The 24125-nt window shown below is 37.8% G+C and overlaps 1 protein-coding gene across 1 annotated transcript in view; it reads right to left on the bottom strand.

Annotated features, from left to right (window-relative positions):
* Positions 1-6333: 6333 nt before the first annotated feature.
* The window catches only part of ME1 (malic enzyme 1), a 191307-nt gene continuing 173515 nt past the window's right edge, over positions 6334-24125 (bottom strand). Inside the window, exons 10-14 of the mRNA XM_028108075.2 lie at positions 22700-22805; positions 21162-21304; positions 17650-17823; positions 10045-10143; positions 6334-6504 (exon numbers count right to left, since the gene is read on the bottom strand). Of these exons, the coding sequence (XP_027963876.1) occupies positions 6334-6504; positions 10045-10143; positions 17650-17823; positions 21162-21304; positions 22700-22805 (693 nt within the window). The remainder of the gene's footprint in view (positions 6505-10044; positions 10144-17649; positions 17824-21161; positions 21305-22699; positions 22806-24125) is intronic.

Genomic DNA, 24125 nt, shown 5'->3' with positions numbered 1-24125 from the left:
TAGCAAGTAAGGTCTACATTGGGTTGCCCACCTGTTTGGTCCGAAGCCCAGCTGATATTTAGCTGATATACACTGGTGTGTTTGTACCAGCTGTATACACACTGGCACTGATTTTTCTTGGTCAATAACTGTGCTATCCTAGTAGTTAGATTTTCAACATCATTTCAGGCTATGAAACCCAGTGATTTACTGGCCACCACCAAAGATTTCTGTAGGCCAAACTACGCCGATTACAGTGGACCAGCTTCCTATTATAACTGTTTCCACTGTGTCTCCATTTGGAAGCACTGCTATTCAGTCTCTGTCAACCCTAAGATTCTGATGTCTCCATTAAAATAGGGAGCCTATTAAAAAAATAAAAAAATAAATTAATAAAATAGGGAGCCCATTTTAACCACAGCATTTCCCACAAGTCTCCGAGTTATTAAAATGTCAATTTAGAAAAAGTCCTCAATAAAATGCTGATTCCATTAATACATTAAAAGGGTCATATACGATGAACAAGTGGGATATATTTGAGGGATGGAAGGATGGTTCAACATCAGCAAATCAGTCAATGTGATACATTACATTAACAAAATTAAGGAAAAAATCATATGATCATCTCAATAGATGCAGCATTTGACAAAATTCAATACCCATTTATAATAAAAACTCTGAACAAAGTGTTTATAGAGGGCATAATAAAAGCCACATATTATAAGCCCATAGCTAATATTATACTCAATGGTAAAAAGCTGAAAATTCTTCCTCTCAATCAGGAACAAGGCAAAAATGCCCATTCTCACCACTATGTTATTCAACATAGTATTGGAAGTCCTAGCTAGAGCAATTAGGCAAGAAAAAGAAATAGAAGGCATCCAAATTGGAAAGAGAAAACTGTCTCTATTTGCAGATGACATGATGCTATATATATAGAAAACCTTAAAGTACCAAATATCTTGTTAGAACTAATAAATGAATTCAGTAAAGTTGCAGGATACAAAATCAATATACGAAATCTGTTGGCATTTCCATACACGAATAACAAACTATCATAAAGAAAAATTAAGAAAACAATCCCATTTACAATTACACGAAAATAAACCCCTAGAAATAAATTTAACCAAAGAAATTAAAGATCTGTACACTGAAAATTATAAGACATTAATGAAAGAAATTGAAGACAACAAAAATAAGTGAAAGGTATTCCATGCTCATGAACTGGAGGAATTAATATTGTTACAATGTCCATACTGCCCTAAGCAATCTACAGATTCAGTGCAATCCCTATCAAAATTCCAATGGCATTTTTCACAGAAATGCAAAAAACATTTTTAAAATGTTTTAAAATTTGCACAGAACCACAAAAGAACGAAATAGTCAAAGCAATCTTGAGAAAAAAAGAACAAAGCTGGAAGCATCATACTCCCTGATTTCAAATTATATCACAAAGCCATAATGATCAAATAGTGTGGCACTGGCATAAAAACAGACATATAGATCAATGGAACAAAATAGAAAGCCCAGAAATAAACCCATGCATATATGGTCAATTAATTTACAACAAAGGAGTCAAGACTATACAACAGGGAAAGGAGAGTCTTTCAATAATTTTGGAAAAACTGGACAGCCACAAGCAAAAGAATGAAACTCAGCCACTATCTTACACCATTCACAAAAACCAACTCAAAATGGATTAAAGATTTGAATGAAAAACCTGAAACCATAAAAATCCTGGAAGAAAGCATAGGCGGTAAGCACCCTGATGTCAGTTTTGGTGATGATTTTTTGGATTTAACACCAAAAGCAAAGGCAAAAAAAGCAAAAACAAACAACTAAGACTACATCAAAACTAAAAAACTTCCACACAAAGAAACCATCAACAAAATGAAAAGGCAACTTACTGAATGGGAGGAAATATTTGCAAATCACATATTTGACAAGAGGCTAATATACAAAATATATAAAGAACTCATAAAACTCAATAGAAAAAAATCCAATTAAAAAATAGAGAATCTGAATAGACATTTTTCCAAGGAAGACATACAAACACATGAAAAGATGCTTCACATCACTATCATCAAGGAAATGCAAATCAAAACCACAGTGAGATATCATGTCACACCTGATAGAACGGCTATCATCAAAAAGAAATGTGTTGGTGAGGATGTGGAGAAAAGAGAACACTTATGCGCTCTTGGTGGGAATGCCAATTGGTATAACCACTATGGAAAACATATGGAGATTCCTTAAAAAATTAAAAATAGAAATACCTTATGATCCACAATTCCACCTTTGGGTATTTATCCAAAGAAAATGAAATTGCTGATTTGAGAAGATATCTGCACATCTATGTTCACTGCAACATTATTTTCAACGACTAAGATATGGAAACAACCTACATGTCCAATAGCAGATGAATTGATAAAGAAAATGTATAATACTGTGTATATATTCATATATATATGTAGTTCAGTCATAAAAAAATAATTTTGCCATTTGTGACAACATGGATGGACCTTATGGGCATTATGCTAAGTGAAATAAGTCAGAGAAAGACAGGTACTGTGTGATTGCTCTTGTATGCAGAATCTAAATAAATAAATAGGGATGTTATGTAGAGCTCGGTGACTATAGTTAATAACACTGTATTGCATATTTGAAAGTTGCTAGGAGTAAATCTTAACAGTTCTCATCACAAGAAAAAAAATTACTGATGGATGTTAACTGGACTTACTGTGATCATTTTGCATTAATATATACAAATATCTAATCATGGTGTGTATGTGAAAGTAATATAATGTGAATTATACCCCAATATTTTAAGAAAATGCTTTTCATGGATGCTGGTATTCCCATCACCATTGTATTTCTCAAGGCTTTAGTGAAAGGAGGGTCAGGGATAGGTCTTCTTGGGAGACTTAGATCACCAGGATTAAGATGGTCTGACTGCACATGACAAATCCACTCCAACATTCCTATCATTGAAATCTTTGAATTCCTCTAACATTATTTCAAGGAATGCTTGCATTCTCAATTTCATTTAATGTGGGCCATTATTAAGTGTACATTTCAGCCAACTAATTGATCCAAAAGTAGAATGACTTTCAGCTGCTCAAGGCAACACACTGAATCCAGAATCGATGGCAAGTGCACCCCTATCAATCCTTTCCAATCCAAAATTGCACTTCTCCTTTCTCAGTACATTTCAGAATCCCATATATTTTCCCTCAGGTTTTGAAAATATAAATAAGCAAAATCAAGAATTCTTTTGGTGGGAGTCTTCTTATGGGTTTCCCTTTCTAACTGTATCTACCACAGCTCCTCTCTGGAATCTGATATTTAGTGTGTGGAGGTAAAGAGAAATAATGTGGGAAGAGCGGGAGGTAAACTGAGGGAGCTGATTACAGGATCTTCGAGCTGGGCAGTTAACAAAATCTTTAGACAGGAAGAGCTCCCACTTTGATTAGCAAGGGAGGACGTGTCCATTCTTCCGGTTTGCCTAGGGGATGAGGGGTTTCCTGGGACACAGGACTTTCAGTATTCAGACCTGGGTTATTGTTCACACTAGCAGGGTATCACATGTCTTCCAAATCCCCCTACCCATAAATCCCCTTTCCAGATCAAAGTCTTCCCGTTTCTGATCAATATTCTTAAATACGAGGCCTGGTGAAAGCTGTGAATGCAATTCCTGGTGGAATTTGGCAACCAGTAGGATCAAGAATGTTCTTGTTTTCAGTTATTTCAGCCTTACAGCGAGCAAGACAGAAAAGATTCTTCTGGCAAAAACATAGGCATTTTTCTAGTTTTTAATGCCATGCCTTGAGCTGATTTAAGCCTTTGAGCCTCGATCATCACTTTCTTGATGAACCCATCTCTGTAGAAGCAACCACCCTTTCCCACAGTCCTGGATTTCTCCCCACTTTACCCTGTTTGATGGCAGCAGCCGTTTGTCGGCCTTAACCTTCCCAGCCTCACATAATGCATTCCATTTTTTGCTTCATGGTTGTGTTTTTGAGGTCCCAAAGATATTTTGCTACGTTAATTTTTATTAACTTTATATTTTTACTATTTATATTTAATTCTTTAACCCATCGGAAGTCTCTGTAAGGTAGGGTTCTAGTTTTAATTTTCTCCATGTGCGGTAGGCCCGTTTTCCCAATTCTTTTATTAAACACCCTATTCCTTTTATCTGTTGATTTTTGTGCTACCTTTGTGATTCACATACTCAGGGGGTCTGTGGGCTTCCATGACTTTGATGTATTTGAAAATATCTGGATTTTGGAGCTTAGTATAAGGTAATGTAAAATATTTCATTAGTATTTTTATATCAATTACATATTGAAATAATATTCTGGACGTGTCAGTGTACATAAAATAAATTATTAACATGGATTCCACCTGTTCCTTCTTTTTATGAGGCCACTAGAAATTACACAAGTGGCTCACTTCCTTTTTCTATTGGACAATGCTGTTCTAGACTGCACTCTAGTGAAGAGAACAGACCGTGAAGCAAGGTTAAACACGGAGCTCACCTCCTTCACTTATTAGCTCTGTGGACTTGGTTAAGTTCCTTCAAATATCTACTTTGTAAGGAACTTGTAGGGGCTACAGTAAATAAGATAATCTACACAGAATACCTGAAACCTAGTAAGTAATCATCCAATGCTTGTTTCATTATCTTTCTCTGAGGATAAGAAAGTAGTTCATTTATCATAACATACAGCAAATATGACAACACATGTATTAAACGAAGGTCATGCTGAAATTACCTATTAGAATATTTTTAAAATGTATACCCTATCACATGACTGCTGAGATGCAGCATTATCATTTTACAATGTAACAATATTTTAAGAGAAACAGACAATCGTAATTTTATTCATTCACGTTTTCTATGCTTTAATCAATCTTTTGCATAGGTAAATACATTTAGTTAGAGCTACAAGACAACATGAAACAAATCAGCATTCTGGATCTTTTCAAACTATATTGAGGAAACTCTTGACTAAATGTTACTTTCAGAAATACCCCCACCCCTTCTATTCACACCTAAAACAATCTGTGTAACCGTCAACCTTCAATAAATCATTTTATAGTATAGTTTATCTTGAACATCTTCTTCTACTTTTTAAAGGCTTTACTTCAAAAACAAAATCCTCCAAATAATTCTACAAATAAATAGCAAATGTTATTGCACCTGAGCTTAAGAATTTAAAATTGTTTCCATTCATTCAGTTATGAACGTCTAAAGTAAAACTTGAAATTAATATTAATTTCTGGGCTAGAACTACTGATGGTAATTAGAGTATCTCAATACTTGACGTCAAGATAATTTCTGATATTGGGGAACTGGTTACAAAATTTCCTCCAAACCCAGAGGAAAGTGAGTTTGTTGTTAACACAGTGAGCTCCTCATTACCTGAGCTAATCAAGGAAACACGAGGGCAGGTCACCCATGTTGGAACCCAGCTTCTCTGGGAACCATGCTCTCGATCCTGACTCTGGAGATCTCTGTCCTAAGAGGTCAGCTCCAGAGGCAGCCCTTTCTCAAGGAGATTATCTGCTCCCTCTCTCAGCTCTTCCCATGGCTCGAGCTATGCTGAACTGAGGATACCAACCCTAGGACAGGGACCACAGGCTGTAAATGCCTGGCAGCAACAGTGCGAGGAGAGGACATTCAGCCAGGGGCAGAAGAAAGGTGCTTTTAGAAGGGATATCTGACTGAGGACCAAGGTGGTAAGAAGATGTAACAATGGCGGAAGAATATTAAAATCTAAGGCTGCACAAGGCATTGTAAACAGCAACGATCTTTCTTAGAAATGTTAGAGTTCAGTTGCACTAAAAGAACTAATATAATCTAGGATTGGAATAAAAATACCTGAGAAGTTATTTTTCTCTAGGCAACAAAGTAAGTGTCATTTCTGTTTTTAGCAAAAGTTCACCTATGCCTAAATTCATTTGTCTTTATAAAAAAAGAGCAGATTTTAACAAAACAGTCAACAAAAGACCTATGGATTTTAATGTTGAGTATATCAATTTATTACTAATTTTGGTCTTTCCATTAGTTCCCTATATAAAAATTATGTGTTTCTCAGTAGTAGGTACAACAGCTTTTAAAGAGAACTTGGGCAAAATAATGAAGAGAGAAACCATAAATAACAAGAAAGTAAATGAAGCAAAATTGTCTAGTGTGATGTTTACCCTAAAGTATATTAATATCCTTCCATGAACTTTTATTATTAAAGTAAAATTCTTAGTCTAATGAATTATTATAAAAGATTCCAATCTTTAAAAATTATGAAAGACTTTAAGATCTCATTAACAGAATTAGAAATGTCAGTTATTATGCTACTGGCCAAGTTTGGTCTGTATTTTCTGGGCCTCTTTAGGCCAAGAATAACAATCAGGTAGAATCTGGTCATAATCAGTATTATACATCTGAGAGCGGACAAAGGCTTCCTTGTTTGGGGGTTCAGGATAAACTGTGGCTGTCTTTTCTTGGTAAGCATCATTCATAATCTAGGAATAAAAAAGAATATTAATTACTTTAATGAATAGAGTTGGTGATGAGCACATGTCAGTTTTTATCTGTTTCAAAAAATTAATTTGTCTTGTCTAAAAAAATTAAGTTAGATTATAATAAAAGCACACATACACAAAGAAGGTATAAAATGAAAATGCAATTTTAAATCATATAGCAGGAGGAGAATACGATAGCAACAGAAAGTGTGCACAAGAGAGATTTATCAAATGTAATCATAACAGGATTTCACAGACAATCCAGTGGCAAAAGTCTTGACATGACCTGAATGATAATTAACTTGAACTAAATACCTTAATATTCCTGCTAAGTTTGAACTCAGTGTGCAGTTTCAACAATCCCTATGCTGACCACAGTCTCCTACAAAATGTCCTTATTTAACCCTGCTCACCTAATCAGCTGGACTCTGGTCAGTTTTAACGCTCCTCGCCAGTATCACAGAATCTCGTCTCCCTGTCTTGCTGTCACACTTGCCATTCTGGTCACCAGTCTGGGGAACCCTCAGTGCTGGCTTTCTTCCTCCATGGCTGCCTCCTGAGATGCCATACTTTTCCTAATCCTACCTGGGTCCATGTGGTCACACATTATGCTTTTATCCTTTTCTTTAAACAAACAAGAACCCTTTCTCTCCTAGTTCCCACAAGGCAATTTCAAACCTTCCTCTGTCAAATCTGCATTTGACTGTCATCACTGGAATGAGAACATTCCAGCTAATCAGAGAAAACAATCTCAATTTCCCCTTCCAACAACTCAAAACTATCTCCTCTGTATCTTTAAACATTCGCTCTTCCTTTACTTTCTTTGAAAAGAATGGATTCTCCCTCTTGTCAAAATTAATCACTCTATGTTCTTTAATTCACTCCAGTTGTAAAAAAGTAGTCACTGGGGGTTATTTATGTAATAGAGTTATTTGGATAAGTCCGATTTTGAAGACTACTGGAATGATTAAGTATCTCTTCTCAGTGCAAAATTATGCATTTATGAAAAATTATGGTTACAAAGACTGTGCCATATTATGGAGAAATGTTTGTGAAAAACATGAAATAGATGTATACACCATGATTAGGATGATGTTAGCAAAGAAAGCAAGCAAATGGAAAAAAGATTGGAGGCGAATACACCAAAACAATAAAACTGCTTATGTTAGAAAAATAGAGTATTGGGTAGTTTCTTCTCTTTTTCCCAAAGTACCTATAATATGCTATTATTACTTTTTAACAGCTTTTTTGAGGTATAATTCAGACTACAAAATCCAAACATTTTAAGTGCACGATTAAATTATTTTTGTAAATTGGCAGAGTTGTGCAACTGTGATCACATCCAGTTATCAAACATCTCCATCACCCCAGAGGCCCCCTGTGCTATGCACTGTTGCGTTCCTGACATAGACTATGTTCATTCCTTTTTCTGCTCCCAGGACACACTGTTTCAATGATCCCCTCTCTCAGTGAGGTCTTCACTCTCTCCTCGTCAATACCAGACTCTGCAAGAGCAGCTTGTATTCTCTTGCTTTCTGAATTCTCCCTAACTTCTGTGTTACTGAAATTGCTTTTGTAAAAGGTTCTGATAACTTCGCAGGCACTAAAAAGTTCACCTGTGTTTCTCACTACCACAGCTGTGTCGATCATAACTGCCATGCCCGTTCTGACACTGGGCCTTGTCTAATTTCTGACCCACTGCTCCGTTCTGAGTCTCTTCTCAAAATCCTGACTTCTCTTCACTGGCTTCTTGCCTCTGTCTTCCGGACAGTATAACAAACCATGTTCTATCCTTGGTTCTCACCTGTCTGTACTTGCTGTCTTGGTAGCCCCAACCACTCCTGGCCCTTCCCCCGTAACCACACGGAAATACTGCCCACGCCTGTATATCTAGTGTCTCTTTAAGTTTCAGTCATTTCCATAGACTTGCTGGAATTGTGGGAATTGTATACAAACATGCCCTGAAACCTCAAGCTTGAGGTCCACTTAGACCATCTTCCTCCCTCAACTTGATTCTTTGTCCTGACTTGCTAGTTTCTGTCTCTGCACTCTGCGTTTTCCCATTATTCTAGGTGTAATATCTGAGTCTGTCTGAACACCTTCTCATTTAAATCTTCAAACTGAACTTAACATGATAATGTCCTGTTCCATGCATTAACAATCCAAACTCGTTAAAAACTAGGAGATATAAACAGTAGAAAATAGGATACTCTTTCGTGGACAGGAAACCAAGCAGATTATCTAAAGTTTTTTGAAGTATTATGTGGTTTTTGAAGCATGTGCCCTCAATCAACAAGACAAATAATGGTATGTGAGTCCTAAATATGGTATTGTTTTGATAAATTTGCTAATGGTTTTGATTTTCAATCAAAAGTAATTTTGCCCCTGAGGGGACACTTGGCAATGTCTGGAGACATTTTTGGTTGTCACAACTGGGCAGAGGCTACTGGCATCTAGTGGGTAGAGGCCAGGTATGCTAAGCATCCCATAATGCCCAGGATAACCTCCACAAAAGAGTTATCCAGCCAGTATGAGCATAGTGCTGAGGTTGAGAAACCCTAGTTTAAACATAACCATTATGGGCTGACCTCTGTCACCCAAAATTCATCTGTACTAACCCCCAGTACCTCAGAGTGTGATTCTCTTTGGAGACAGAGCCTTTAAAGAGGTAATTAAGTTAAACTGAGGCTGTTTGGTAGGCCCTGACCCAAACTGAGTAGTGTTCTTATAGGAAGGGTGAATTTCTCATACCAAGAGAACCAGGGATATTTGTACACAAAGAAAAGACCACACAAAGACACAGTGAGAAGTCATCTACAAGCCAAGGAGAGAGCCCTCCAAGAAAATCAAGCCTCCAACCTCCTAATCTTAGACTTCTAGCCCTCAAATTGTTGTTTGAGCCATCAGGTCTGTGGCATTTTGTTATGGTAACCCTAATAGGCTAATACATTTATATTGCATTAAAAAAATCAAATTTCTCACTCATCTTAAAGAAAATTTCTCTGAGTTTATGCTCTTCTTGGCTAATTGTTCCAATAGCTCATCTGTCGGCCCAACAGCTTTGAGTTGCTTGCCCTCATTGTTTTGCCCCCTGCCCAGTATTATCAGTTGTGATCCTGAAGATGCCATATATCAAGGCACCATGGATAAGACAGGTGACTCAAGGTCTAAATATTACTCTACCACATCTGCAGTATTTTGGTGACTATTCCAAGTGTGATATGGAAAACAATAAGTAAAAAAAAAAAAAAGATGAAGTGGGGGAAACCTAACTGAAATGAAACCCTACTAACTTATTTAGATTATGGAACAGAAAAAGAATGATAGGAAAATTAATGATTCAGCCTAATTCTTCAATTCCTAGGGATGAAGTGTAGTTCCTAAGTTCTGCTGAGGCACTGTGTCTCATTTCCCTGACTTCTGACAAAGTAAGTTGATTCAGATATACATTTCAAGGAAGTGGATTTTCAGTACCTAAAAATGCATATTTAGCAATAGAAGGAAGGAAAAATAATGAGACTCGAACAAGAGTGGTTTTACCTTTGCTGCGATTTTCAGAGAAACATCTCTAATGGTGTCCAAAGGAGGATAAAGCCGGCCCTCTTCCAAGTGTTTATCTGATACCTGCTGGGCTATAACCTTTCAAAAAAAGAAAGACAAAAAAGGTTTTACTTATATTTAAAAGGATAACTAGGTGAATGGTCACATATGGTGATGTATAGAAGTGGGTCACATTAATGTGATCACCTGATTCGTCTCTCCCTTTGTCAATGGGAAAACAGCCCCGAGAGACTTGGGGATAGCTGGGGGACACCATTAGTAAGATGGGAACAGAATCTGCATTGTCTGTTTCTCCAGTTCCTTTTCTACTGGGCCATGCAGTGCTGGAAGCTTTCCTTCTGATATGCTAGAGGCACAGGGGGGAAGAGGAGCAAGGAAGGCGGAGGAGGATGACAGAAGTGAGGGGAAAAGTACCCTAAGAGTACAGGAGGGAAGGGGGCCGAGGCTGATCACGCTGCTTCTCCCGGCTCACACATTTTTTTAAGTTAATTAATTAATTTGTTTTTAAATTCAATTAATGAACATATAATGTATTATTGGTTTCAGAGGTAGAGGTCAGTGATTCATCAGTCTTATAAAACACTCAGTGCCCATTACCTCACACGCCCTCCTGAATGTCCATTACAGTTACCCCATCCCCCCATCCCCCTCCCCTCCAGCAACCCTCAGTTTGTTTCCTAGAGTTAAGAGTCTCTTATGGTTTGTCTCCCTCTCCGATGTCGTCGTGTTTTATTTTTTCCTCTCTTCCCATATTCTGGCACAAGCGGTGGAGCAGGAGGCTGAGACAGCCATGTTGGAGCCACACTGCAAAGAGGATTTCAATTTACCCAGATTCTGGATTATCTAAATCACCTAACTGGCCTCGGCATTCAGTGTCCCTGGACCCTTCCCTATTTCTAAATCAAACGGCATATACTTAAACATCTGCTAAGAGGGTAGATCTTATGGTAAGTCTTCTTATCTCCCTTCTCAAGCACTCTCTGTCTGTCTGTCTCTCACACACACACACACCACAAAATAATAATAATAAAGAGAACAGGAAAGGGCTTTTGGCAGTGATGGAGGTATTCATGGTGCATGTGTTGGTGATCATTTCACAGGTGTATTCTTATCTCCAAACTCATCTAGTTGTATAAATATGTACAGCTTTTTGTATGTCAATCAGACCTTAATAACATATTTTTTTAATTAGACAGATTGACATTATATGCCTCCTGAGGTAGGATGCAATTATTAGGCCGTTGGTGCTCCTAACAAGACCACACACCGGGAATTCAATCATGAGGAAACAATCACATCAACCCAAAGTGAGGAACACTGTAAAAAAACAACTGGCCTATATTGCTCCCAAATGTCAGCGCCATAAAAGAAAGACTGAAATATTCTTGCAGATTAAAGGATTAGTCTAGAGGCTAGAAAGGCCTTTTCTTATGAATAATTGGCAAAATGTTAATTTGGACCATACATTAGATAATACTATTATATCAGTGTTAAAGTTCCTGAATTGAAAATGGTACAGAGACCACGTCAAAAAAAAAAAAAAAAAAAAAAAATCCTGAAATATCTAGGGGTAAAGGGACATAATACTGTAAGTTGCTCTCAAATGGTTCAACAATAAAGTTCTATATGCTCAGTTATTTGCTAAACCTGCTGGGGCACAGAGGCGGACTCAGCAACCTTGAAGTTCCCTTCAGCTCTAAGACTTTGATTAGGTATTTCAGCAGGGCAAGTCTAAACCAGTTGAGTCTATTATTTAATAGACCTGAGGATGCAGAGAGGAAGGAGACAATCTTCTTCGTTTGAAACATTTTGTATAATCAAACACTTATTTTTCAGTATCTCTTAATATCTTTGAGATTTTTTTTTTAAAGATTCCATTTATTTACTTGAGAGAGAGAGAGAGAATGAGAGATAGAGAGCACGAGAGGAAAGAGGGTCAGAGGGAGAAGCAGACTCCCCGCTGAGCAGGGAGCCCAATGCGGGACTCGATCCCAGGACTCCAGGATCATGACCTGAGCCAAAGGCAGCCGCCCAACCAACTGAGCCACCCAGGCGCCCTATCTTTGAAATTTTTTAATCATGAAATTATTTCTGAAATTTATTCCATCAGCAAATATGAAAGACACTAGGCAAGCATAACACCAATAGAGGTTAAAAAAAGCAGTTCCTGCTCCTGAGAGAGTTATAATTTAGTGAGGGAGAAAAAGAAAATGCTGAGAGAGGACAGCCTAGGCTAAAGGTGAAATGTGAGTGTTACGAAATCCAGAGGAACACTGGAGGGAGCTGAAGTACGGGACTGAAGAAGAGCTAGAAGTTATATGAACAGGGAAGCGGTGGCCCTCCAGAAAGAAGATTCAGACCAAAGGCAGAGATGTATAAGCTGGACTCAGTGAGCCCAAGTGACCTGATCTGGGGGGGGGAACTGTATAGAGAATAGGGATTGGAGCATTGTCAATGCCAAATTAAGGAGTTCTGGTTAAATCCTATGGGTGACTGAGGACTTCTGAACAAGGATATTTAGGCAGGGGTGTGGGGTGAAGGAGAGCAAGATGAAGTTACTAGTATAACTGTTATTTGATTAATAGAATATCGCATATTGTGCAAAATATTATAATGTATAATTATATTCACAAAAGTTGATCATAAAGAACTTTATAATAAAGACACTGTTCAACTCATTTATTTCTTGCCTTTGTAACAGGATGTTGAGTAAAACTTTTCCTTTGCCCCAGATTTGGTGATTAGGGCCCCCAACTCTAGCACAAAGAGAATTAAGTGTTTGACATTATAATGAACCCACTAAGTAAGTGGGGACTGCCATCTCCCTCAGAACCCAAAAGGTGGCAGAATCAGCCCTGCCACCCCCACAAACACAGCCACCCCTTCCCAGAGGCTGAGATGGGGAGAAACAGGGAGAGTCGCTAGAACCATGATTTGGCCTAGTGAGTAATGCAGTGGCTTTTCCTCCTTCTTGCTGCATGCTGCCTCCCCTGGAAAGCTTTAGGTGCCTTCAAGAAGGAGAGACTGGCATTCTGTTCCCCACTTAGCCTGAGCAGTTACAGACATATGTATATAAGGAGAGGTGAAGAGAATGGGAAGAGGGGGTTGCTGGGGAGGAGCCCATATCCCTAGAAGACATGTGCTTCGAAGGCTGAGTGACCACTGTGGAGGATGAGATCCAACAGGCTGGGAAAGCTGAGGAAGGGGAGGGAGGCTGAGCTGGAGCCAGACCGCTCATGTCTTGCCCTAGAGGATCCTTTAAACTCTTGTATACGTGCCCCATGAGAAAGCTAGATCTTGGCCCCTGCCTCCAATGGTTTCATGGCCTAAAAAAGTGGAGAGTAAATAAAAGCCATGATTGACCTTTTCCATACCCTTCTTTTCGTATCCAACATATTTGAGGAGATAGGCCTTGATGGGAAGAGGGAGGAGGTTTTTCAGAACCTGGCCACACCCAAGCCCCTCGAGGCGCTGGTATGGGGGGGAAGAGAAGGTGGCTCTCTGCTGGCGGCTGTTGCAGGCCTCTTGTACTGAAGGGAGAGGGCATGCTATCTGAACCAGGTACAAATTCTGAACTTGACAGATGTTTAATTATTGTTCACTGAGGTAGCGCCAGCACCCAGAATAATGCCTAGCACATAGTAGGTGCTTAATTAACACTCATTAAAAGAACGAGTGAATTGAAACAGAATTAAATGTTACTGAGATGCGATTAAGAGAAAGAAAAGAGAGACTTGAAGGAGAATTATTCCAAACAGCGATTAGGGCAAAATAAAACCATTTTATGTTGATTCCCCCCCTCCCCTTGAATACAGGCTATTTAGAAAATCATGTTACTTCTTGTTTTTCTGCAAAGGATTTTTGGCAGATTTAAATCAGTTGGCATTTCTTAGATATTAAAGCAAAAACTTGCATGGGGATCCAGTATTGTTATTTACCCAGATAGAGAAAAAAATGAGTAGTGCAACCTTGAAAGGACAGAATTTCATGGTGGTTGAAAGCTCAGGCTCTGATGGGAGGTAGGTCCATATTCAAATTCTAACTGCAATAATTACTATTTGCTTGAATTCAGGCAAATTAATTAACCTTCCTAAACATAGTTTTCTCTTCGGTGATATAAGACTAATAACAATTCCTAAGTCGGGGGATTAAATGAAATAAACACCAGTAAGGAATTTACCACATTGTCTGGGAAAGTTAGGTGTTCAATAAATCTTTTTCACTTTTAATCTATCTATTTCACTTTTAAAGTGAGATCTATCTATTTCACAATAAATCTATTTCACTTTTAAAAGAACAGTTGGCAGCCAGCATGGTAGAATGGAAGAAGATGGCTGAGTAAAGAAGAATCAGTCTGAGTCTTTGCTCTCCATGGATGCCTGTCATACAGAGAGGGAGCCAAGAAACCATGGAACAGAGTCAAGCAGCAACAGGTGACAGAGGGGAGCCTACCGTTAGGAACAAAATCACTAAAACGGAAGGCACTGACCTGGGGAAAAGAGAGAGTATACAAGAGTCTTAGTGTCACTCTCACCTATTAGCTCATTCACTCAAAAATTATTTGCTGCTCTTGATATTCCATTGGTGTCTCTCTAACTACACTGGGTCCACTTTCAAATTATCTCTCTTCGTTTCATTTTGAAATGTTACAGTGGCTAGATTTTCAGTTATCCAGTGACTTAAATGAATCCGTTTCCTGAAGATGCTATTGTCTATGGTGCTCATCTCTAGCGTCCTCTGGACAGACATCAGAAAGGGGTGGGGCGAGCCAGGTGAGAGGACACAAAGAAGGTGACTCAGGAGGAAGAGTGTAAGGGTAGGAGGCCAAGGCTTGCATCAGATGTGGACAGGAGGTGAGGCGTCTGTTCCCAGGCTGCTGTACAGACAATGCAGGGCCAGGGGGGCTGACCCAGGGGAGCACTAAGTGTTCTTATCAGAGGTCCAGAAGGCTGCCAGAGTACCAGGAAAGCCAGAAATCTCTTTGTGATATAAAAATGCCCAGAAAATCTTCAGGACTGATCCTGATCCATGAGATTTCCAGTTCCATAAGAGACCCAACTAGTATTTCAGTAATAATCCTAAATTAACAAATTTTGGGTTGCCAAACAAGAAGAGTCACCTAGATCTCCCACATGTAACTTTTGTTAACTACAAAATATAATCTAGACAAGGACTTCCCTCTTTGGGCCCTCTAGCAATGAGCACCTGTGGTATTATATTTATTCTTCTTGCTAAGATATATATGACTAGTTCTATTTAGCTCCATTCAGTATTTACTAAGTTTCTATTATGTGCTTTTTTAGCATTGCACTAGGGTGCTAACGGTGTTTTGAAAGAAGTATATAAAAGACTGTCTTTAAAAAGTTAATTTACAACTTAATTGTAAAGCAACACTTAACTGTTTAAAACATAAAGCTCTCAAGAGCATAATACAAGTAGAAATTAAACTAAATATCAAAGGGTCTGATAAAGACAGCCACGGCTAAGGAGAAAGATCAAGATGAGCCACAGTAGTCACGAAAGGTTTCAAATGTGAGGTGGGACCTAAGCAGTGACCAGAAGGATAGGCTTAGATAGGTGGAAAATAGTTCTCAGAGTTTTCCAGGCAGGATAATAGAGCAGTTATACAGCTGTATGTATGCACAGTGTGTTTAAAGCTTTGGGATAAGGGAGAATGAAAGAATGTCAGGCTTCTAAGATTTAATGTCTGCTTAGAAAGGGGTGTCACTAATAGCAACGCAAATATTGAGGGGTGAGGGAGGGTGAGAAGGTTTTATGCATTTGTGTTTAAGGAAAGAGCAGGGCATTTCTGTGGAAATATCCATCAGGTAACTGAAGACATGGGAAACGATGAAACCAGAGATACGCAGATTTGGCCACTTTTAGAATTAAGATAATGGAAACAAGAGAATGGATGAGATCTCTAAAAGCATAACAAAAAGGGAAGAAAAAAGGACAAAAAAAAAAGAATGCTAGAAAAAAGCTCTTAGTTAAAAGGGACAGAAAAGAAGACAAAGAAAACAATGAGGTGGTATGAAAAACAGGAATGTTGTGTTGAAGCCCGAAAGAAAACCAAGGGAAAGGTCAAAAAGATTTCACCAGAGATATCACTATCTATGATAAGAATAAGACTACTGACATTACATTTTTTTTTCTTCAAAGTTTTTTGGTAGTGATTATTACTTTGCCTGGACAGTAAATGGAAGGATCTTTTTCATGAACCTTGTCACTAGATGGTGCTGGAGTTATTTAGGAAAGCAAACATGGACGGCAATGAGTAAAAGATTTTTTTACCCCTTTGATGTGTCAGTTACATAGAAAAACGATTACATTTTCCTTAATGTATAAACAGCTTTGAAAAGCTGAGTAATTAGACATCTACTTATGTTTAACAAGATTTTTGAGTTAAAGAAACTCTGAGACATCAGCTGTCATGCTTTTAGTGCAGTGAAGAGAGGAGCAGAACATTATAGCCTTCAGACACCTGTTCTCACAGAACGAGGCCAAGTGCTAAGCATTGGGATTATAATCCTTGGATCATATCAATAGCATAAGACTCTTTATCTATATTCTTAGAGTTCCCCTTCAAAACAGAAAGAATAGTATGTTTGCAAGATGAAAATATTTGAATTTTAATCAATTTTTATTTTTATTTAGCTCGGTTTAGTTATAATGTTGTATAGTGGTTTAATTTTAGAGGAAATTCACTCAAATTTCTCAATCATGAATTGCATCCTGTTCAAACATGGTATCAACTAGATGAACATTCTGATTATCAAAAGCTCATGATTTTACAAATATATGCCTGATCATTGTATCATCCCCCCTGAAGCTTGTGGGGTAAGGGGAGGTGATGGGAACCTGAAATTTATGGTACCTCTCGTACCATAAGTAATAAAGGCATTTGTCTCTGACCTAAGGGTTTTGTGCCACCATCTATGAAACTATGGCAGGCTAACTCGTTAGCTTCCAACTAAGGTAAATTTTAGATCCTTCAGTTCCTTAGAGTAGCTTAACAGTCCCTCTAGTGGGTCTGCTCTGTGATATTTTGAGAATCTTTCCTTAAGGCCCACACTCAAACCTACATCTGTCCTTTTAATGACTTTATAAACACTAATTCGCTATTTTAACTTTCTTTCTGCTTAAAATATTAGAGTATTTTCTGTTTTCTGCCCTAAACCCTCAATGATAAATAAGACTTTCATTTTCAACTTCCAAAATGCTGTTATTTACGAAGGTTTGGAGAAATACTTACCACTTCATTATGATGTGGAAACAGTATTTTTAATTGTGTTACTACTGTCACAGAATTCGACTGGAAGTGTGAAGACAAAAAAGGGTTCCTTGTAAGAGATCAGAATAATTTTTCTACTGGCCGCTGAAGAACAGTCTTCTATTTAGTGACTCAATATGAACCTGCTACCCACCCCTTATTGTCCACTAGGAGAGATTTTCTTCCCCTTTCGACTTTGTACCTTATAGGGAGCAAGGTGAGATGCTATATAAATAAATCATTAAACTACCTACACTGAGCTCTCATTTGGTGTTTTATAGCCTTGGTGAACACAGAGTATTTTACAATACCTCAGCAGTTGTGAGAAAAATCTTATCTGTGATATGTCTCACGCCACACGCCACGACACCCAGAGCCACTCCGGGAAACACATAGGAATTGTTTCCTTGGCCAGGATATAGGGTCTGTCCATTTGGAAGAGAGACTGGATCAAAAGGACTGCCACTGGCGAAAATCGCACGCCCCTACAACACAGACACACAACCAACTTTAAAAAGAAGCATGATATTTGAAAACAAATGTATCATAACAGAACTACGCCATAGTTAAAGTACTGAGTGTTTGAAAGAAGACGAATTTTCATTAACTCTCTAATAAATCCGGGCAAGTTTTTATGATGTTGGCAATAAGTTCTGGAGTGGGTGATTACTACTCTTCTCTGCCTCATTCTCCTCAGAAAAGTGTGCAAAGCACAGGATACCCCAAGACCCCAACCCTGTTCTCTGCAGGGGTCCAACCCAAAAGCTTATCAACCATTTCTATAAGGGCTTCAGATTATAGACTTCTGAAGATAAAAAAGTGATAGGTTAACATTAGAGCACTGGAAAGAATGACATTTTAGGTTAGAGTTTAGGGAGCTACGCATTTCAACAAATCTTATGTATTTCTATATTGTAAAGAATTATATAGAAAATCATGTAGGAAACAAACTCATTAGCACAAATGGGATTGGCAAATAAGAGGAAGGTTAAATTATCAATAACTGTCAAAAATTATCATGTTTTCCCTAATCTTCGTATTTTGTCACACTGTTTTTGAGAAACCTCATATATTGCATGCTTTAGATGGCAGTGACCTAGGGCCTACCAGGTGCTGCAATTCCATACTGCTAATCAAAAAGGAAGAGGGGCACCTGGGTGGCTGTCAGTTAAACGTCAGACTCCTGCTTTCAGCTCAGGTCATGATCTCAGGGTTGCAAGCCCCATGATGGCCATGTGCTGGGTATGGAGTCTGCTTGGGATTCTCTCTCTCCCTCTCCTTTGCCCTTCCCCCCTGCTCACGTTTTCTCTCTCTCTCTTCAAAAAAAAAAAAAAAGGGAGACTGATCTGCAAAGATGAGGGTAGAAATATAGCTGAGAACTTCAGGCTTCTAAAATAGGTATAGGAAACCCTTGACAAATAAAGCATCACAATCTAAGAAATCTATTTGAGAGGTCCACAGCACCAAATACCCACAGCATCATTTAAATGATCACAGGCTGGGCTGTAACTTTCATCCCTATTTAGAGTCTAAATCCATTATAATGTTAGTAATATTAACTTAATATTCATTTTTAACAAAGATCATAATACACTTTTTGTATATAGGTAAAGTTCAACCCTCATCAGGGTATAAAAGGATGAAGACAGATGAGAAAGAAAATTGAAATTCTCATCTAGATGTCTGTAGGACACTATTTTATAGAACATTAGGTCTTGTTTTCAGACAAGTCTGATTACCTTCAGCTCTGTTTAGCAGATAAAATAATTACAAGCAACTTTCTAATATAACTTAATTATTACTTGATATATATATTTTTATCTTCAAAAACCTGTATTTGAGAAAAAGACCTGCAATATTATATAAATGTTTATTTCCCTCCCTGCCTTCATTTCCTTTTTTTTTTTTTTTTTAAGATTTTATTTATTTATTTGACAGGGAGAGACAGCGAGAGAGGGAACACAAGCAGAGAGAATGGGAGAGGGAGAAGCAGGCTTCCCGCAGAGCAGGGAGCCCGATGCGGGGCTCGATCCCAGGACCCTGGGACCACGACCTGAGCTGAAGGCAGACGCTTAACCACTGAGCCACCCAGGTGCCCCCCTGCCTTCCCTTCCTGCCTACGGTTTTAAAATCATCATTTTAAGGAGGAAGGGCACTCAATAAATGACAGCTAATAAACATTCTCATGGATATGGATTGTTAATAAGGAGAAGAAAATCTCTCCATACTATTTTTGGACTATAGTGTTTCATGATTCAATAATCTTACTGCATTTTGCATTTTTTAACCTTTCCTGATGACCTTTCACCTGTGCCTGAGTCTCTACTCGTCTTTGCTTTGCCATAAACCTTTGGCTGAACCAGTATTTAAATTTTTAGCCTCAAAATGACTTCCAATTTTATTTCAATTCTTTTTTTTTTTAAGATTTTTTAATTTATTTGACAGAGAGAGACAGTGAGAGCAGGAACACAAGCAGGGGGAGTGGGAGAGGGAGAAGCAGGTTTCCCGCGGAGCAGGGAGCCGATGCGGGGCTTGATCCCAGGACCCTGGGATCATGACCTGAGCTGAAGGCAGACGCTTAACGACTAAGCCACACAGGCGCCCCTATTTCAATCCTTTTTAAACAACACAGAACACTAAGTAAGAGGATAAGAAAGAGTTTAGGCCATTTATATCAGACATTCAAATAAAAAATACAACTATATAAATTTGGCTAATTTTGTTTATGTCTATTACTGGTGAGTCTATAAACTCTTCACACCTACTGAGATATATGACAAAATAATTACATAAACATTTATTATGTGCTTACTGTGTGCAATGCACCATGCTAAAATTTTATTGCCCAGAGGAATTTGTTTTCCCTTATACAGACTTAAGAACTACTGAAGGGATGCCAGGCAAATTCCCCAAATCTAGAGATGGGTTGAAAATTTAAATTATTGAGGACACTGATGTCATTCCAAATAAGAGAGATAAGAGAGTACCTCCTTGCCAACAATTGCAATAATTCTAGTAATGAGCATTTAAGGTTATAATATTAAAGAAGCTGAACCATCAAGTTCTGATTTGTGCAGAGTGACTTAACTTTGTGTCATATTTACCTTTTCTAATTCATTTTGGATTTATTTCCAAAATAAATGTGCTAGATATATATGACTCAACCTCTATTTTGTTGTAATGACATTTTCAAGTCTTTGAAGGGAAGAGAGCTCTTGTCAACCTATCAGTCAAATATATATTAATACAAACGCAGTATAAAATAAGCCATTTTCTTTTTTGAAACAATAAAGTACTGAAGCTCTGAAGCCTCCTATTCCAACCTGGCTGGATGTCAAAAGAGCTGCCCAAGTGTACCACCCATGGCATCAAAATCCAAACCCAGGATTTAGCAAAGCAAAAATAAGATTGTGGTTTTATACTGTATGCTTCAATGTTCAGAAATAGCTAGTGAAGAGTTATTTTAATAAGCATTTGAATCAAACTTTTTCCTCTTTAGCGTTCATATGTAAATCTTAGATACTTCCAAATCACTTGGGAAAAATTATCAATAAACACAGCAGAGTTTATTTTGTTTTACTGAAGAGGAGGATTTATACAACAACATTCTAGAAAAGGAAATAGCTCTTATCCCTTCTGACTTACTCACTTTTCTTTCAATCTTGGTTGTTTAATTTTTAAAGATTAAGTGGTAAGAAACTTAGATATCCTTGGCTCCCCTATAATGGATAAGAATTAGATTATTAAAATATCAGAGTGTACGTCAGCATTGGTGGAGCTGGGGAATGGGGGCAGGTAGAAATCAGTTATACTTTTGCTTTACCTTGGTTAGTTTATAGCACTGCTCTGCAGTACATTCTGCTTTGCTAGTTGGATTACTCAAAGCAAAAATAATAGGCCGTTCATTGAAGGCAGCCATATCTTTGAGAATTTGTTCTGAGAATGCACCACCAATTGCAGCAACTCCTAATGTAGAAATGAGAAAGCAGTGAATAGACTATTATTGGTTAATTAATCTAAGAAGTTCATGCCCTCAAAACAATGAGAGATGTCAGGTCACTGTCTAAGAGACCCTAAACAAACTGTAGAATATCTGCATTAAAGCGACAAAAACAGATAAGTTTATTAATGCCAATGATCTTTAGGGTTACAAATCTACAAGTATCTATATAAAAAATCACAGATATAACATTTGGCTCATCATACATTGAGTTAGTGACCCATTTACCAGGTATTTTGATTACAAACATATCAGGAAACTAAAATGTGCCTAATACTTATTATTTCTCTATAAACAACTCTATGAGTATATTCCAGTCTCTCAGGCTATAAAGTAATTATGTTTTATAAACCAGCGCTAACACTTAAGACAATCATCCAATTCCATTGTAAAATTGAAGTATCACTCAATGAAAGAAACCTAACAGAAGAATAAAGCAATTAGCATAATGGAAATGGAAAAAAATCATATTCCTAATATAATAAATTTTGTTAAAAATAACAATAAAGGCTTATTGCTATTTTTGTTATAGCGTATTTGCTTTCATTATGATTAACATAATTGTTCTCAATACGGTCATCTGTTTCACAAGAGCTTCTAGCTATATGAAGTATAATACAAAGTAAAGACTAACATCATATACACACAAAAATAAGGCATAAAGTTTTATAACTTCAACTGAGTTTTTTTAACCACATTAAATTTGACCTTATTAAAGATCATATGTGCACATGCACTGTGTAAGCTACTGTGTTAAGTGCTATGAGGATTATAAGTATGGTCCTTGTCTTAAAGGAGGGTCCAGTTAGTTCAGTGTTTCTCAACCTCTGGGATATTAACATTTTGGGTTGGATAATTCTTTGTTGTCAGGGGGCGGGGAGGGCTTTCCTGTGCATTGTAGGATGTTGAGCAGCATTCTTAGTCTCTACCCACTAGATGTTAGTAGCCCTGACCACCCGACCCCCAACCCCTCCAAAGTTGTGACAACCAAAAACATCTACAGACATTGCCAAATATTTCTTTGGGGGCAAAATCACTCCCATTTGACAATCGCTGTTTATCTGGAGTTATCAAGCCTGGTGAAGAGTTCATTATGCCAAGGATCAACAGGTTGACCGAATTAGCAGAGGGGGACCCCCCACTTCAGCTGGAATCAGTTAAGACTGAAAAGACAGTAAGTACTAAATTTATAAATCTAGGTGTCCATGGGGTACTGTTGATTCAGTGAACATGTAATTGTGTTTGTGAATTCCAAAAGTAAAATTTCAAAAAGTTAAATTATGCCTCAAAAATCAGTATGAAAATGAATCAGGCCAAAATGGGGTCAGGGTAGGGTTTACTGGAAAGAGGGAGAAGTTTACCTATGAGGGCAGTTGGTTTTATTTCTTGAACAATGGCTTCTAGGTTCTTCATTTCTTCATGTTCATGGGCAAATTCCTCCTTCTCTTGTGTTAAGGCAGCTCGTCCCTAAGTAAAGCAAATAAAAAGAAATGTTAAATCTGCCAAACGTATGTGAGCCAAAGAAATTTCAGAATATTACACATATTACCAGTATTTGTGTTTAACGTCTTCATGTATCATGTGTTACAGCTGTTCTTAAACTCTCTTCTCCAATTATCGGAGTATTCTTTCATTCAGTCTTTCAACAAATACTGTGTCTCAGACAATGTTCTAGGCAATGGGGATGTAACAATGAACAAACTAAAGTCTTTCCCTTTCTTAACTATTATTTAATATTAAAAATCTTGATTCTACAGACATTTGTGAGAAACTGGCACTAATAAATAGCAATGCGAAATGTCATCATATATATCATTTATGAAACATTATTTGTGTTAAAAAATACTGTCTTAGAATGCAGAGCTGGCTTTAGCCACAGCACTTCCAAATTATGTACCACTGAGTAAAAATAGAACTTGATGCCATATTTATATCACAGTTTGATTTTCTGAATAAGAACTAGCTTTGTGTATTTTTATCTTAATGTTTTGTTTATGAATGTATCATGTATTATCTAGGAAACATCTAATTATAATTTTCTAGCTGCAAATTTTTAAGATTTTAACTTAAAATAATAAAGCACTGCCTAATGTTATATCGTACTTTATGACTTACAAGTTCTCTTCATATATTTCATATGATCCCCTCAACAATTTTAAGAAGTAGGGCAACTATGGGGTGCCTGGGTGGCTCGGTCAGTTGAGCGTCAGACTCTTGATTTCGGCTCAAATCATGATCTCAGGGTCGTGAGATGGAGCCCCTTCCAGGCTCCAAGCTCAGTGGTGAGTCTGCTTGAGATTCTTTCCCTTTGCTGCCCCTCCCACCCCAGTCCTGCCCCCGCCCTGCTCGCATGCACTTCTCTCTCTCTCTAAAATAAATAAGTCTTGAAGAAAAAAAAAAAGAAATAGAGCAACTAATTAGAGTCATTTTACATGAGGAGACAGAGGCTCTGAGATGTTAAGGGACTTGCCCAAGGCAGATGCTGGAACAGCACAGGAGGAGAAAAAGCTTTACAAATGGTATGTTTGTTTTCGTACATTTGTTTTTAAATGGTATATGTCAGATTGCTTATAAATTGTTACCCCTGAAGATGTTACAATTTTCTTGTTTTGAAAGGTTATTACCATTTTATTTCTGTTTTTAAAGATTTATTTATTTTAGAGAGAGAGGGAGAGAGAGAGAGCAGGGGGAGGGGCAGAGGGAGAGGGTGAGAGAGAAGCAGACTCCCTGCTGAGTGTGGAGCTCCATAGGGATCCCACAACCCTGAAACCAAAACCTGAGCCGAAA

This window comes from Eumetopias jubatus, unplaced genomic scaffold, assembly GCF_037043125.1.
Source record: "Eumetopias jubatus isolate StellerSeaLion01/CBP00866 unplaced genomic scaffold, mEumJub1_p1.0 scaffold_6, whole genome shotgun sequence".
NCBI lineage: Eukaryota > Metazoa > Chordata > Mammalia > Carnivora > Otariidae > Eumetopias > Eumetopias jubatus.
The sequence above is the reverse complement of the archived record's forward strand: the minus strand, read 5'-3'. Positions and strand labels throughout refer to the sequence as shown.